Source organism: Oryzias melastigma, linkage group LG11 (genome assembly GCF_002922805.2).
Source record: "Oryzias melastigma strain HK-1 linkage group LG11, ASM292280v2, whole genome shotgun sequence".
In the NCBI taxonomy this organism is placed as follows: domain Eukaryota; kingdom Metazoa; phylum Chordata; class Actinopteri; order Beloniformes; family Adrianichthyidae; genus Oryzias; species Oryzias melastigma.
This window is the reverse complement of record NC_050522.1, coordinates 24,665,206-24,681,285: the sequence shown is the minus strand read 5'-3', so window position 1 is coordinate 24,681,285 and position 16,080 is coordinate 24,665,206. Positions and strand designations below refer to the sequence as shown.

Sequence of the window (16,080 nt, the reverse complement as noted above, 5' to 3'; positions counted from 1 at the left end):
TGAATTTGTGATATTGGGCTATATAAATAAAATTGAATTGAATTGAATTGAATTGAATTAATAGAATGATTTTTGGCTGCTTGGAGCCACTTCCTGTTTGGAATGCCAGTGGGGAGGAGTCCCTCTGTCCAGTACTCACATACAGTCAACGGTCTGCCCTGTTGCTGTGTGTTTGATGGGGACTTTTTACCTGCTTTGAATCTCTGTACTATTTTTTTAGTCTTTTAAAGTCTTTATTTTTTTAACAATTTTTGAATAATAAAACTATATTTATATTTTTATGAACTAAACCGAATACAGCTGACCTCTTTAATCTACTTCACTTTACAAAAAACAAATTTATTTGTGAATAATATCTAATAAAATCACTCTTAATTTAAATGTTAAAAAACATGCAGCACATTTAGACTGTTTTTATTTATACAGATAATATAAAATTTAACTTAAAGCTAAAAAAAATCTTGTATTACATTACAATTGGGAGATAAAATTGTTAAATTGAAATGACAGAAACAAGCATTTTATGATGAGTTTTCGTCACTTGAAATTTTTTATATGAAATTATATTATAATACATTGTATAAATTCAATATATTAATATTTATTTCCCAAAGTTCTTCCTGCTCTCGTGTGCAGAGATCCTGGGAGCGCTGTTGTCGGTGTTCACCATCTGGCTGGTCACGGGCGTGTTGGTGTATTTGGCGGTGGAGCGGCTGGTCACGGATGACTTCACCATCGAGGGCAGCATCATGCTCGTAACCTCTGGGTGTGCGGTGGTGGCCAACATCATGTGAGTAAAATTTTGTGTTTAAGGGTTAATTATGTCCATTAGAGGATGGGGGGCTTAAGAGGAAACTCAAGCACTTCTGTTTCATTTTTCATGACCAGTATGGCGGTCACCCTGCACCAATCGGGCCACGGTCACAGCCACGGCGGGCTGGGCTCACACGGACACGCCCACAAAAGCGAAAAACCCAACAACCAGAAGTCAAACGGCGTCCCCTCTGAGCTCATAGACATGGAGCAGCCGGATCACGGTTCGTCCAGTCGTCACGTTTCGCTCACGTACAAACTCTCTGGTGACATCACACCCCTGTGGGCGTGTACTTTCTCCTCACACCAGGTGGGAGGGTTCAGCAGGCCAACGCAAGTGTGCGAGCAGCGTTCGTGCACGTGATTGGAGACCTTCTCCAGAGCATCAGCGTCCTCATCAGCGCCATCGTCATCTTCTTCAGGGTAACTTCTTTTTATCTTTGTTTTTAGAAATAAACAGGAAACAGTTAAAGCCCCGGGTGGCGTTGAATGGCCCACAGGTGCGACCCTCCCCCGACCTGCCCTCACCGGCTGAGTGGCTGCTGCACACCCCTCCCCCTCTTCCCTTTCCATCGAGCTGCATGTGTCAATCTGTTGGAGACAACACTTTTTTCAAAATGGCGGCTTTCTGTTAGTTTTATCTCCATAGCAACCATTGGATTTTTTGATCATCTGGGGCTGACGAACAGTTCTATGTGATTTTTAAAACAAACAAGACAAGTACATTTTTGAATTTCCTTAGATACTGAGATATTTTGTTAATGTCATATTGTTTTGTTCTGCTTGCGCCAAGGATTCACTGTATTCCTGCAAAGATATGTTAGCAACAGGTAACGCCCTTTTTGCAAACTCTAAAAAAAACGCAAAAAAATCCATAACTTGACTTTTCATCTCGAGTAGCAGCCGCCATCTTGAATTGTTTTTTCTATTACCTTTAGTACAAGCTACAAATTTGTGGCAGCCATCTTGTGGTTGTGTATAGTTGTGATTTTCACGTTTTTCCACAGTATGACCAAGGGAAAATTTTCTTCAAACAATTTTCATGAAATTTCATACATGTGCTACTTGGGGGGGTGGGGGGGGTATGGGTAACGGATTTTGAACGCCATAACCTGGCGAGCTGGCAAAAAATGGCATTTCCCTGTTGGTGGCGTATTTTTTACAAAATATTCTGAAAATGTAATTCATGAATCATTGGGTGAAGCTGAATGAAGTAATATAACATAAGATATGAACAATACTAGGAATGCGGGTGTGGTTAACAAAACCTTTGTTGCTAAGGACATTTTAAAAATTACTTTTGCCAATTCTTTTAAAAATGACATAGATCTGTTCGTCACGGTCAGGCGACCAAAATCTAATGTGGTTGCTATGGAGATAAAACCTACAGAAAAGCCACCATTTTGAAAAAACTGTTTTTTAAATGACTGTCATAGTGAGGGCCGATCAAAGGGGGCGGGTAGCACATGCCGTCCATTCAGCACCGCTCACAGCTTCTGTCTGATGAGACGCCCACAAGAGCCCATCAATTTTCTTTTATTTTCTCTTAAATAATCCATGAATGATGAGATATTGATCTGAATTAGCAACAGCGCATCATTCCAGAATAACTGGTGTGCTATTTCATGCAGCAATTTCACAATAAAAGCATCAAATGTGAGATTATTTCAGTCTCTGATTTTCTTCTTCTGGCCGTCATGGGAGAAGAAGAAAATCAGTTACATTACAGGACTGCGTGTTATGCTTTTATAACTTCTACATTAATATAATACCCTTCTTTCTGGTGTTTAGAAAAATGCTCATTTAGAAATGTGAGCAGCTCCATGATTATTTTTTAAGATTCTTTCAGTCATTTATAAAAGTCTTCATTGACTTGAACCTTCTTTTTATTAGAACTTCTTTTGCTTGAGAACCTTCCAGAGGTTCCCAGACCATGTACATGAAGTGTAGGAAGTACTCTAAGTGAATACTTCTTCAGACTAAATTTGAACTTACTTACATAGTATAAAAAGTACATTTCAAGCATAAAAAAATGTATTTAGACTACTTTTTGCCAAAGGATCCCCTCTTTCAGAAACGTACGTTTGCCAGTAGAAAATCTAACATATAAATATAATATACTTGTACATATAATATATTTGGTATTCTGTAAGTACTTCTCAAGTTCAAAGACTGCATTTTATTGAAACCGAAATGGAATATTTTTGTACCATTGAGTGTATGGTGGCCATCTTTAAAAAGGGCAGCCATTTTGAATTTACCGCTTGTTAAACCTTTTAACACCTTAGGGCACGTGTCAAAGTCAAGGCTCCGGAGCCCTCCAGAACATTTTATTTTATTGATATTAATGGCCCGATGTTATCTTGAGGTCAAATATTGAGTTATTTAAATAATAATATTCCTGCCTTTTTATTATTCATAATTATGTTAAAAAGTTATTTTTAAAGTTTTAAAAATTGACATTCTGTGACCTTTTTGGACTATTTTGGCATTTACTAAGATTTTTTTTGGCTGTCTTAGAGTTTAGCTAATATTTCAGCTACATGCTAGCTGTTTTGGCTAATTTAGCATTTTTAAAAAAAAGTTTTTTAGGTTGTTTTGGAGTTAGGCTGATATTCACACGGTTGCTGTTTTGGCTAATTTAGTCTTTCAGTTTTATAGACTATTTTGAAGTTTATCTAATATTTCATGCTAGCTGTTTACCTAAGAATTTTATTTTTATTTTTTAGGTTAAATTTACGAATTTAGCTAATATTTTAACAGGTTATCAGTTTCAGCATTTTCAGCTATCAGCTTCAGAGTTTTTAGCTACAAGCTTCAGTGATTTCAGCTCAAGCTGCTTTTCTCCTTCAGAATCTACTGGAATTATCGTGTTAACGGTTGAAAAGTTACAGTAACTCAAAGAACATAAACACTGGAGCTCTGGTGTTAAAGGGTTAACATCCTGAGGAATCTATTTCTTCCATAGACTGTGTATAAAAATAACTATTTTACAGTCATCGATTTCTTCTCTACTGTTGCCAAAAGACAGAAATAATCCAAACTCTTGATCTTCCAGACTTTTGTTTGTTTTTCATCTTCCAGCCAGAGTATAAGATCGCCGACCCCATCTGCACCTTCTTGTTCTCCATCCTGGTCTTGTGCACGACCTTCACCATCATGAGGGACATCCTGCTGGTCCTGATGGAAGGTGAGGATCCTGCGAGCTCATCGAGCTCTTCAAACAAGCCGTCCTCGTCTCCGTAAAGCTCCTCTGATTCCCCCGTCTGCCTCTTTTCTTTGCTCTGCTGATCTCCTGCTCAGGAACGCCGTCGGGGGTGAAGTACAGTGAAGTGAGGGACCGCCTGCTGGCTGTGAAGGGGGTCACGGCGGTCCACAACCTTCACATCTGGGCTCTGACCATGAACCAGGCCATGCTGTCGGCTCATGTGGCTATAGGTGAGAACATTCACTGTGATTTTTCCCAAAAGTTTTATTAATCCTCTTAAGTTAAATGTTTATCAACACTTTAGTTCTGCTTCTTCAAAGGGGTTTTTAAGCTCAAGTGGAAAACCTTCTTCAGTGAACTCTTAATTTAACAAACTATTTGTGACATTTGAGTTTTCCTCGTTCCGTTGAGCCTCACGCCGTCCTCTTTCACCCCACAGATGACTCCGTGGACGCTCAGACGGTCCTGCGGGAGATGACACAGGCGTGTTTCTCCTCCTACAACTTCCACTCCGTCACCATTCAGATGGAGAGACAAGCCGACCTCAAACCCGGATGTTCGCTGTGCGAAAACCCCAAGAAATAGGAAAACCTGCAGGCGGAGGCTGCAGCTCCCGGAGCATGCTGGGAGTTTCTTCTTTCAGTTTTTATTAAAGCGGGGCAGTACATTAAAAACAAAAAAAATAAGGTGCTTTTTTGAGGAAGATGTTAATTGTTTCAGCGTCAAAATCATCAATGTGAGTTTCAAGAATTTTTAGTTAAAAACTGAGGAGGGAACCTTCTAAACGAACTTCCTGTGGGTGCTAAGACGACTGGATTCCCTTTGGGACTCATTCTGTTGTCTTTTTATTTTGGGCTCTTTTGCTGTTTATAAATGTACTTTTTAATTGGTCAGATTTTGTGATAAATTAGGTGAATTCTCCTCCAAAAACTGTAGTATCACTAAAATGGTTTGGCCTTAAAGTGCCAAAGATGTTTAGAACCTGCAGGAAGTGATGCAAACATGTGAAAAAAAAATAAATTAAATTCTAGTTCAACTCTTAAGTATTTATTTTATAATTTTATGGGGAGAAAATAGACTCACCCTGATTTGTGCGCGCATCATTTTTGATTTGTAACTCATACAAAACACTTTGTGCATAAATACAAAAATTACAAAATTAGAAAAAATACAATTTACAAATGCACAAATTAATATCACAACATCTTGAAACAAAAAATGTAAAAATTACGCACAAATCTGACGTGAGACTATTCTCACGTCTCCAAGTTTTGTGTGTAAATGATGCGTTTAAATGCTGCTAGAATGCTGGGTAATCAGAGATTTCTCATCAGCCGGTTTGAACTTAGATAGTGAATAATATCTGTTGAAAACTTAAGATTTTCTGACTTTCTTAAACAGAAATACCTGATAATTCATATAAAAAAGTCAAAATGACACTAAAGTTTCTCTATTTCTTCACCACGACACCCAGAGAGCGGACCGAGTCGATCAGCCCCACGTCCCGCTCCGGTGTAGTAAATAACTTCCCTCCCTAAAAATGATGACATCACAGCCATACTCTAACAGAGGGCTCAAAAATATTTCAAAACGAAAACAAAACTACGACAGAGTATTAGGACCAGTTTACAACAACATAAATTAATTACAATTTTAAATCTACTAAATGTATAAATAAAATAGTTGGAGCTGTACAATTACCAGAATAAAATCATATATTTATGTTTTTAAAAATAGGGTAAAATTATATATAGAAACAAAGTTATAAATGAATCAGAGCCGCGGTTGAAGATGAAACCAAAAGGGGCGTTTCCTTATTGCTCGCACATTTTGTACAAGAAAATTGTGAAAATGTAACACACGAGTCCCTTGGTCAAGTTTAATAAAATTATATGACAAATAGTATGAAAATATTAGATATGGGGGTGTGGTTAACAAAAAACCTCCGTTGCCAAGGAAATCCAAAAATTTACTTTGACCGATTTTTCTAAAAATGACATGGACCTGTCCGTCACTGACAGGGGACCAAAAAATAAAATGGTTGCTATGGAGATAAAACCACTATACGCCCCTCGTGGCTTTGCTTCATCTTAAAAAGTTCATTATATTAAACTGTTTTGAGTATATTACTTGACGATTTCACAATGAACCTGAAATTATCCAAAAAAGTCAATTCTGAGAGTAAATATTGTCATATTTTCAGTGCAAAAATGGAAATCAAACTGTTTTTATGTAATATAAGAAAAGAGATGAAACAAAAATCTATAAATCTGAGGACAAATTGGAAAATGTCTAACAAAGTTTTAAGGATATATTCCAAAAGAAATTACAAATATGCTTCAAAACTCTTAAACTAAAAGCTTTTTGAATGAAATTTATGAGATTTCCAAAAGTTAATTTTTCCTCATTTATCTGTATCTTGCATGTTTATTTTTTATGCTTTTTGTTTATTTTATTCTGAAATTCAGGCAACAAAATGAGAACAAAAGCGTCTTTTAGTGATTTTGTTTCCGTCGTGACCCCACCTGACCCTGACCGCAGCGACCTCCAGTTTGCTGCTTGGTAAACACGGGAGGGATTTGACCCGGCCTCTAAAATCGACAGATCCCAATCTAATAATCCTCCTGCTGCAGGGAGGACCGACCCGCCACCTATCAGCCTCCGAGGGCTTCTCCAGATATCAGGTGTCCTTGTCGTGACGGGTCAGAGCTGTTTGGACCGTCACTCATCTGTCAAAGTGTCGAGCATCCTCACGTGTTTCTGTAAAACAATAAAACAGAACGCCGTTGTGTGATCGGAGGATTCAAATCTTCTGAAAGCTGCAGTCACTTATTCAATCAAACATTTGAACTCATCTCTTGAACGCAGCATCCATTCGCCGCCAGCACAGCCCTGTTGCCTGGCAACCAGCACCAAAACAGACCCGCTGTCTTATTTAAAAGGTACGTTTGAGAGCTTTGGGGATTATCGGGGCCTTCAGACATGGAGAGGTTTTCAGCACAGGTCCTGAATTCTGCAGCATGGATTAATAACTAACAGAAAATCTTGTTTTCTGAAGTCCCTGAAGCTTCAGATGCTTCAGCTGCAGATGACCTCTGACACAGGATTGCTGAAATCCTTCTGTTTGTCACTATTTCTTACCTTTTTCTTCATCTTATAGACCCAGGTGAAGACACTGAAGCGTCCTTTGCTCTCAAGAAAACTCAAATATACTCTCCTACTATACGAAAGTTAAATAAAAATATTGGAAATAATGTAATATGTATGTTTTATCTGTATCAGTAATTCAAATAAAATGTTTGCAGAATAAAGATACATTTTTATACGTCATTGTGACTTTTTAATTCTGTTATTTACCACATAATAACTTTCATTAATTGAGGAATTAAACTCTGAAGCTGGTGCAGTACTCCGCCTCACCTTAGGGGGTGCTAATGAGGCGACTGGGCTTGTCATCCTAAAGCTATGTTCACACCGCCATCAGTAACACGCGCTCAAGCGACCACAAAATGTGAAATATGAATTTTCAGTGGTTTTGTTTTAAGTTTTGTAATATAGTTAAACTGAAAATAAACGTTGATTTCTGTTGGAGCGATTGTGGAACTTCAGGTCTTTTATTTTATTTCATTTATTAAATAGTTGTGTAAAAAAATGTATTACAGAAAAGTAGCCTGCAGAACAACAGATTAAATACATGAGTATTTTTTTTATTTTTTAGGAATTATCCAGAAAACTTAAAAAAAACTACAAATGTTTGTGTTTGTCCTCTTGTGGTTGACTTGTTTGTCTCTTTAATGTTCAATAAAGTCTTTCTAACATTAAATAGACTAACTATAATCCTAGAAGCCAGTTGGTTATGGAGATGAATTAGTCTCAATTATTGACTTGTAACTCACACATTTATGTTTAACTGTGTTTTTGATTCTTAATTATCTGGGCACGTCTGTTTAAGAAAGTGGTAGAAATGTTGACTTATGACGAGATATTGACTATCTGAGTTCAAAGAGGCTCTGATAAGAAAACTCTAATGACCCAGCATTCTAGCAGCATTTAAACGCATCGTCTACATACAAATCTGACATGAAAAGTAGGGCTAATATCCAGAATCGATTCAACTTTTTTCTATTCTTTTAATTCACTCAATTCAATTTGAGTTTACACATTTAGACACATTTGTTTAGAAATACATTGATGATCTATATATGTTTTGAAGATTTTCATATTAATCTGATACAGTTCACAGACTGTAAAATGTGGCGGTTAAATAATGAGATTGTTAATAGCATACAGAGTTACATCGTTTCTCAAACGGAGAATTGTTCTGCTTCTCCTGGAGGACGTTTCAGTTTGGCCACTAGGTGGCGATCACGCTATAGCAGTACACCCTATTCTGGAAGAAGAAGAAAGTATGAACAAAATATTTCCTTAAAAGAGTTTGGAAAATTCATGTAAAGATATTAATTTAGTCAGCAATGTATGTATAAGGTCAATCAAGCGTTAGCATTAGCCATCCTATGGGAAATCCCATTATACGTTAGCATCAAGCTAGCGGACTCATGAATTAACCTATTGAAAAGAGATCTAATCTGATCTGTGCAACATTGTGGGTTTGTTTGTGTGTTATCAGGCAATTGGTGCGTACTTTGTAAAGATTTGTGCTGTTTGAATTTAAATTCATTTTAAGCTGCTGTAATCTCAAGTTGTGCGTATATTGTATTTTTTTTTTGTTATTCAAGTGTGAATACACAGTTGCAAGTACATACAAATATATCGTATGAGTTACAAATCTAGTAAATTTGTTGAGACTAATTTCTCTCCGTATTTGTTGTCTTTCATTTGTAAATAAATGCACAAACCCAGAGGATAACAGCTCATCCTCTCTTAACTATTGTCGCCCTCATCGCCTGCAGAACCACAGACTGAGGCTTCAGCTTCACCACTAACCCAATTTTCAGAAAGTGAATTTGCTGTAAGAAGCTGAATGGACTTCAGATGCGGCTGCATTGTTCTCCCTTCACCCTCCACCTGAACTCCTCCCAGGAGGAACCAGATCCGTGCATATTCAATTAAAGCAGGACTTCCGGCGCGAGCTGGAAAGATAATCCCTTTCACTCCTGGTATCCCTGAGCCATTAATTACTACACGGGTTGTGTTCCATCACAATGGGGGCTCGGTCGGTGCCCTTTGCAGAAGACAGTGTCTGTGGATTTGACACCGTCCCTCGTACAGCCCATCCTTCATGTTGTTAGGAAGAAAGAGCATTAGAGTCCGCCGCAGTAAATGGAGGTTGTCTCTATTTATTGCAGATCTGGCAACTAGCAGATTTTTTAAAAAGGTAGATATGACTGTTAGCTGCTGGTTTTAGCTTCTCTGCTACCAACAATGAAATAAAAAAACAGATACCAGGCCAGCCAGGAGGATAGTCTCCACCACGCCAGGGGGCCCAACGTGGGGAGCCCCAGCCCCAGACAACCCAGCAAAGGTGGTTTACCTTTGGGCTGAATTGGTGGGCCCCAGGTGGGTTTGTCCGCGGGTTTCATGGTGGCCCCATCTGTGTTTGCCCATCTGGCTTGAGTGTTCACTCAGTAGTCTGGCTCGCTGGGCAACGGAGCTTGCTAACACGCTGCACTGTCCGCTGGGTGGCTGGTTAGCATAGGGACCCAGACCACTGAGTCCCCACCTAAGCCAGTGTGGGAAAACACAGGTGGGTCCACCATGGAGCCCGCGGACAAACCCATCTGGGACCCACATTGAAATGTTCACTGGGAATCAGCCCACCACATGGGAGTTCTGGGCAGGGCCCACAAAGGGAGACCGCCCCACTTGCCAGGCAACCACCTGCCTACTCTGTAGTAGGTCGTAGCAAGGCAGGAGCCGCCCACCCCCACCCAGGAAGGGGACGCCCAAGAGGAGTGGGGGACCTCGAAGAGCTTAATAAATATTGCCTGGTCGGGTTACCCACAGTTGGAATATTGGAGGGGTCCAACGCTGAAGGGGAAGGACTGAAACCCGGGCAACAGGGACACGGACACCCCCTGGCTCAGATGCAATGTGATCCCCGACTCATGTGTCGCGAGAAGACCGCCCAGCCCCGGGTAACCAGGACCTCAGGGACATGGCCCCCATTGCTGAGGACCTGGTTCCCCCCACCAGGGATGGGGTAGGGGACAGATGATCAGAAGTCCCACCTTCCTTGTGTAAAATATTTGTTGTCGTTTGTGAGTGTGTGTTGGGGTGCTCTGGATTTGTAATTCGGACATGTGCGCACATTTTTTTTTTTGATACATGCCAAATATGATGTCATCAAAGTAAAAATCAAATAAATATGAATCCGTCAAACGTTTTGAACGTTGGATGTTGAAGCCTGCAGGCTCCGCCCACTTTTATTGAGCCATCTGATTGGTCAGTTTTAATTACTTGAACTAAAAATATCGTGAAAACATTCTGACCAATAGAATGAGTAACAGCTGTTTATTTCCCTGTAGAAGTCTATGGGATTTTGGCTTCTTGGAGCCACTTCCTGTTTGGAACACCAGGGGGAGGAGTCACTAAGTCCAGTTCTCATATGCAGTCAATGGTACCAAGCATACAGACAAACTTAATAATGTTTTTTTAATTAAACAAAATTAGCGATTAGATGTTAGCGTGTGCAGTTCACATGTGAACAAAGCTGAACTGCACACGCTAACATTGATTCACATTTGTTTTTTGTTTACATCCCTTCAGATTGTTCTCCGCCATCAAATCATCCAAAGGTGGGCCGCGGCGTCTGAACGCGCCGCTGTGTGATGAATGAAGGCCTCTGATGTTCATTTAGTCTCAGCTCGCTTCGATCACAGCAACGCGTTGAAATCAATACATTTTCCATCAGCTGGCAACCAGCTAATCAATGCACGCCGCTGTTTCTCTCACGTTGATCCGTATGATAGATGAGCTCCAGAGTTGTTCAGGATCCGGGGAGAGTTTAGTACATGTGCACACACACAATCAGGCATCAAAGTCACACGATAAACAGCAACGGGACAAACATTTTTTCAGTCTTTTATATTGAAAAAATCACTTATGTGCAATTCTAAAATCTGAAGAACAAAAGAAGAAAACCCATAAGACAATCCTGAGAATTTACAGCTTTCCCTCGCTATACTGCGGTTCACCTTTTACAGTCTTACTGCAACAGAGATTTTGCTCAGAGCAACTTAACATGCTTTTTTGTCCCCTTCTTTCCTGACAACACATTGGGCTCTGCGTCCTGATTTACTGTAGACCAGGGGTGTCAAACTCAATCACCCAGGGGCCAAAATCCAAAGCACACCTTAAGTCCTGGGCTGAATAGGATAAGGATTTATTGAAGACTCTAAAACTACATTTTTAAAACTTTAAAAACTGTTAGTTTTTAACATATTAATGAACTAGATATATAGCATTACCTGTGATCATGCTAGTGTGAGTAAGCTAAATTTGACTTCTGAACATGTTAGTGCTGATAGAAGATGCTAAAATTGATAGTTGAAAATGCTGAAGCTGATAGACAGCTAAAATATTAGCGAAACGACAAATTAGCCTAAAAAACAAGCAAAAATATATAACCCAGGTTAGCCAAAACCGCTAGAATGCAGCTGAAAAAAATAGCTAAACTTTAAAATACCCTAAAAAACGGAAAAAATAAAATTAGCCAAACAGTTAGCATGTAAATATTAGCCAATCTGCCAATCCAAAGCAGCCTAAAAATACTTAAAAATGATTAAATTAGACAAAACAGCTAGCATGTAGCTGCAATATTTGCTGAATTCAATAATAACCTAAAAAAAATTACTAAAAAGCCTAAATTAGCCAAAACAGCTAGCATGTAGCTGAAATATTAGCTAAACACCATGCTAGCCTAAAAAAAACTTTAATTAAACCTAAATTAGCCAAAACAGCTAGCATGTAGCTGAAATATCCAATAGCCTAAAAATCTTAGTAATTGCCAAAATAATCCAAAAAGCTAGTAGAATGCTAAATTTAAAAACTTTAAAACCGTAACTTTTTAACATAATTATGAATAACAAAAAGACAGGAATATTATTCCAGAAATAAATCAACTTAAACCTTAAATAACTTTCAATATTTTACTCTCCATAAAAATATATTTTGTCAAAATTCTGTTTAGAAATAAGTGCAAGATAACAGTTTTATTAACATTAAAATAAAATGATCTGGAGGGCCGGATAGAATTACCTGGAGGGCCGGATCCGGCCCCCGGGCCTTGACTTTGACACATGCGCCGTAGATCTTGTCAATCAATCTGCATTTTTTTGTACTAGTTGGGATTGTGAGGGGCTGTAAGCTTGTGGGAGAACAGATAAACAGATGAATGATAGGAAGGGCGTGGACTTACTCTGTGCCAACGGCCCCGCCCACAACTCAAAGCCAAATTTCTAATTCTACTGCCGCTCTGCAGAAACTATGTCGTAGAAAACAACACAGGCTTTTGGGCTAAAAACAGCTTTATCATAATTAAAAGACCACTGATCAAAAGATGATCAGAGTGGGTCTCCATTTATGAACAATTTAAGTCTTAGATCCAAAATCATTGAAGAAGTTTATAAAAAAAATGAATCCACAGACTGAAGCTTAGGCATAAAGATTTTGAAACCAGACTGTAAATACATTTGTTTATGCTGATACATTTATTTTTTATTTTCATTTTTACACGGTAGGGAAAACTAAAACGATTTACATTTACAATAAGCCACCCAGTGGTTACTTGCGGAACTGATCTGGTTTATTTTTATTTTGTTTTCAACAGAGCTTCAAACAGGAAGTACAAACAGATCTTCAGAGCTTTTAGAATAATGTGAGTTCTCTTAAATTCCGAATACTGTCAAAATTAATTTTGGGGTATTTGGGGTCTTCTTCATCCTGCCTTCTGTTTAACAACATTAGTGGACTCCAGCCACCAAAATTTCCCCCCAAAAAGGAGAATAATTTGTGGAAATAGATATAATCCACATCCCTTTACTCACAAAATCACCTAGAAAAAAAAGAACACATGGATTGTAAAAACTTAACTTAATGCCTCAGGTGACAAAACAAATTCACAGTTTGTTCAAAATCATTTCTAATGAAAAAATCTTTCTATCAAAGTGGATTTTTATGATAGTTACAGAATTAAGTGAAAAAAAACCCTTTAAGGGGATGATTACAGAACATCCTAATTGGAGAAAGGGACACGTGAATCAGACTCTCTTTTTATTGTAAATAAATGTAGGCAGCATTGCACAAACCACTGGTGGACCTGTTACTTTTCTACATGGCAGAGCAACTTTTTTACTTTTTTTTTCTGGTGAATTTTGCTGAATTTTACCAAGTGTCAAAATTGTTATTGTTCAGCCAGGCTCTATAAAAGCAACTAATTTTAATATTTACTGAGTATGTTGGAAAAATGTTTTTGGGTGAAATATATTACTTGCACTTTAACCGTAATTTATGCTAAATTGTCCTACTTTGGGTCTATATATTTTTTGCATCGGTCTGTCAAAAGTAGCAGTTGAACAATGATTAAAAAAAAAAGAATCTTTTTAAGTTTGAGTTAATTATTTAAACTGAGAATTTTGTGTCCCCAAGAAATGATTGACGTTTTTAATTAAAATCTTCATGTTAAAACCTACTTCATAGAAAAAAAAACACACAAACAAAAAAAAATCTAATCTATTCCAAATGATGATTTTGACACTGGAAACATGAAAAATTGGGTTACAAATTAGAAGAGAAAACAAATGAGAATTCAGATACAGCATTTATAACAACTCTGCCATTGTGTGTTAAGTTTTTGCATTCTCTTGATGTAAGTAATCGTTCAAAAATATATATTTTTTATTTTATTTTTTAGCCTTTTTTAGTTTTTCTACAACTATTTGTCTTTTTAAAGAAGAACATAGTCTAAACCTTTTAAAACTCTTACACTTTGAAAATACCATGTGGAGTTTTTGAAAATAAGCTTAAAGTCATATTTAATAAGTTTTACAAAGAAAAAAAAGATGTCTTCTCATGTTCTATCCTCCTCGCCTGCTTTGACGAGATCACTGTGTTCTCGCGAGATCTGAAGTGGCAACAAGAGCAGGAGGACCTGCTGAGAAGCAGCTGAGCTGAGGACCGCGGGACTTGACATGTCAACAAAAGATAGAAAATACCACAATACAGGTAGAACAAAACCTTATTTCGTGCGCTGTTTCTAAACGTAAACAATTAATTTAAACAATATTCCGGAAGTCATCGTGGGGCTGTAAACAAAACCCGAAATAAATGCAGAGAAATCTGAAGTGACGTGTCTCTTTAGCTAACATCCTCTACTTTGAAATGTGAGGAGATTCAACTTTACGTCGCTAAAAATGTTTGTGGCGTGTCGTAGAAGTCCAGGGTCTCACCTGGAATCGTTTCTCTGACGTAAACGGAGGTTTAGGCGACTCAAACGCTGGATGATAACTTATTTTAGAGGCTGTGAGGTTAGCTTGATGCTTTAATTCGACTCTGTCAGCTGGTCAGTGCTAGAGTTAGCCAGGAAACGTTTTATTTTGAAAAACTTGAATTTACATGTTTGAATCTGTTTTTATTTTGACTTTAGATAAATACTTTTTAGCACCTTACTCTGATGTGTTGCTGTTTTTATTGCTTTCACCATTTTTGTATTTTCTTTTTTCATATTTTGCTTTTATTTTGTGCTTGATTGTTGTTGTTTTTACGGGCTTTATAAAGTTGGGTTGTAATATGTATCTATTGTGTTGTGACTGACAGCTGATCTTTCTCAAACCTTACTTTTTCTCGTTCCAGGCATGTGAAGGTCCTCTGACCTGCACCTTAACCTCTTCCCCTCAGCATCTTCATCTCGTCTCCATGACAACCCCTCCACTAGTGCCTCCTTTCGGGGGTCAGCCGCCCCCACAACAGCAACAGGCTCAGGCAGCTCGAGACGTCAACACCGCCTCGCTTTGTCGGATCGGACAGGAGACCGTCCAAGACATCGTCCTGAGGACCATGGAGATATTTCAGCTGCTGAGAAATATGCAGGTGAGGCCGTCGGCTCTCCTCCCTCCATCAGCTGCTGTCGCTCGTTTTGATGCACCTTTCACTGGAAGATGTTCTTAAACCCTAAATGACATCAAGATTGATGGGAATAATGCACCAGCAGATAAAAATACATTTGTTGCATCACTTCCTAAAGTATAGGAGGATAAAACAGAAAAAACTACAGAATTATTAGAATACAGTCAAAATGTTACAAAAATAAAATCACAACATTCTAAGAAATACAAAGAAATTTTATGACAATGAAGCCGTAAATTTATGAGAATAACGTCTAAATATATTGGACTAAAATTGTAAAATTATGAGATTTTCTTTTAGAAATTAATGAGAGTAAATGTTATAAAATATATAAAAAAAATTAAAAAGTGAAAATAAAGCTGTAAAGATATGAGAAAAAAAATCAAAATTCTATTAAATTAAAACTGTACATTTATAAGGAAAACAAACATCTTATGAGACTAAAATTATGAGAAAAAGTCAAAAGATTTTAAAAATAAAAATACAAGATTATAGTGAAATGTTTTTATGAAAGTAAAATTATAAAATTATGAGACAAAAGTCAACATTTTTGAAAGTAAAATTGTAACATTGTAAGGAAAATTTTTATGAGACAAAAGTCAACATTTAATGAAAATAAAGATGTTAAAACATGAGAAAAGTCAAAATACTTTTAAAGTAATATTATAAAATTATAGCGAAAATGTTTTTTAATGATAAAACATTCGTAAAATTATAAGAAAAAAAGGAAAAGTAACATTTTCATGTTTAAAGTTGTAAAATTATAAGAAAAAAGTCAAATTTTTTATCAAAATACTTTCGTAACATTGAAAGAAAAAAAAAGTTATTGTAAAGCTGTAAACGTATGGGAAAAAAAAAAGTCAAAATTCTACAAAGTAAAAATATAACATTTTAAGGAGAGTAAAATTTGGAGAAAAAAAGTTAAAATTTAACATGGTAAAATTATTTAAAAAAAATAAAGAAAGGATAAAAGTTGT

At 37.4% G+C, this 16,080-nt stretch overlaps 2 protein-coding genes across 3 annotated transcripts in view; both read left to right on the top strand.

The window, feature by feature from the left end:
• The window catches only part of slc30a8 (solute carrier family 30 member 8), a gene marked incomplete in the record, with an annotated part of 11,941 nt that extends 6,884 nt beyond the window's left edge, over nucleotides 1-5,057 (top strand). The window contains 6 exon segments of the mRNA XM_024298263.2: nucleotides 637-790; nucleotides 889-1,037; nucleotides 1,124-1,236; nucleotides 3,898-4,003; nucleotides 4,117-4,251; nucleotides 4,461-5,057. Coding sequence (XP_024154031.1) covers nucleotides 637-790; nucleotides 889-1,037; nucleotides 1,124-1,236; nucleotides 3,898-4,003; nucleotides 4,117-4,251; nucleotides 4,461-4,606 — 803 coding nt within the window.
• A 9,798-nt stretch (nucleotides 5,058-14,855) lies between these two features.
• Nucleotides 14,856-16,080, top strand: part of med30 (mediator complex subunit 30) — a 52,438-nt gene continuing 51,213 nt past the window's right edge. For both annotated transcript variants that reach the window (XM_024298267.2, XM_024298266.2), the window contains exon 1: nucleotides 14,856-15,067. In XM_024298267.2, the coding sequence (XP_024154035.2) occupies nucleotides 14,894-15,067 (174 nt within the window). In that variant the 5' untranslated portion in view covers nucleotides 14,856-14,893. The remainder of the gene's footprint in view (nucleotides 15,068-16,080) is intronic.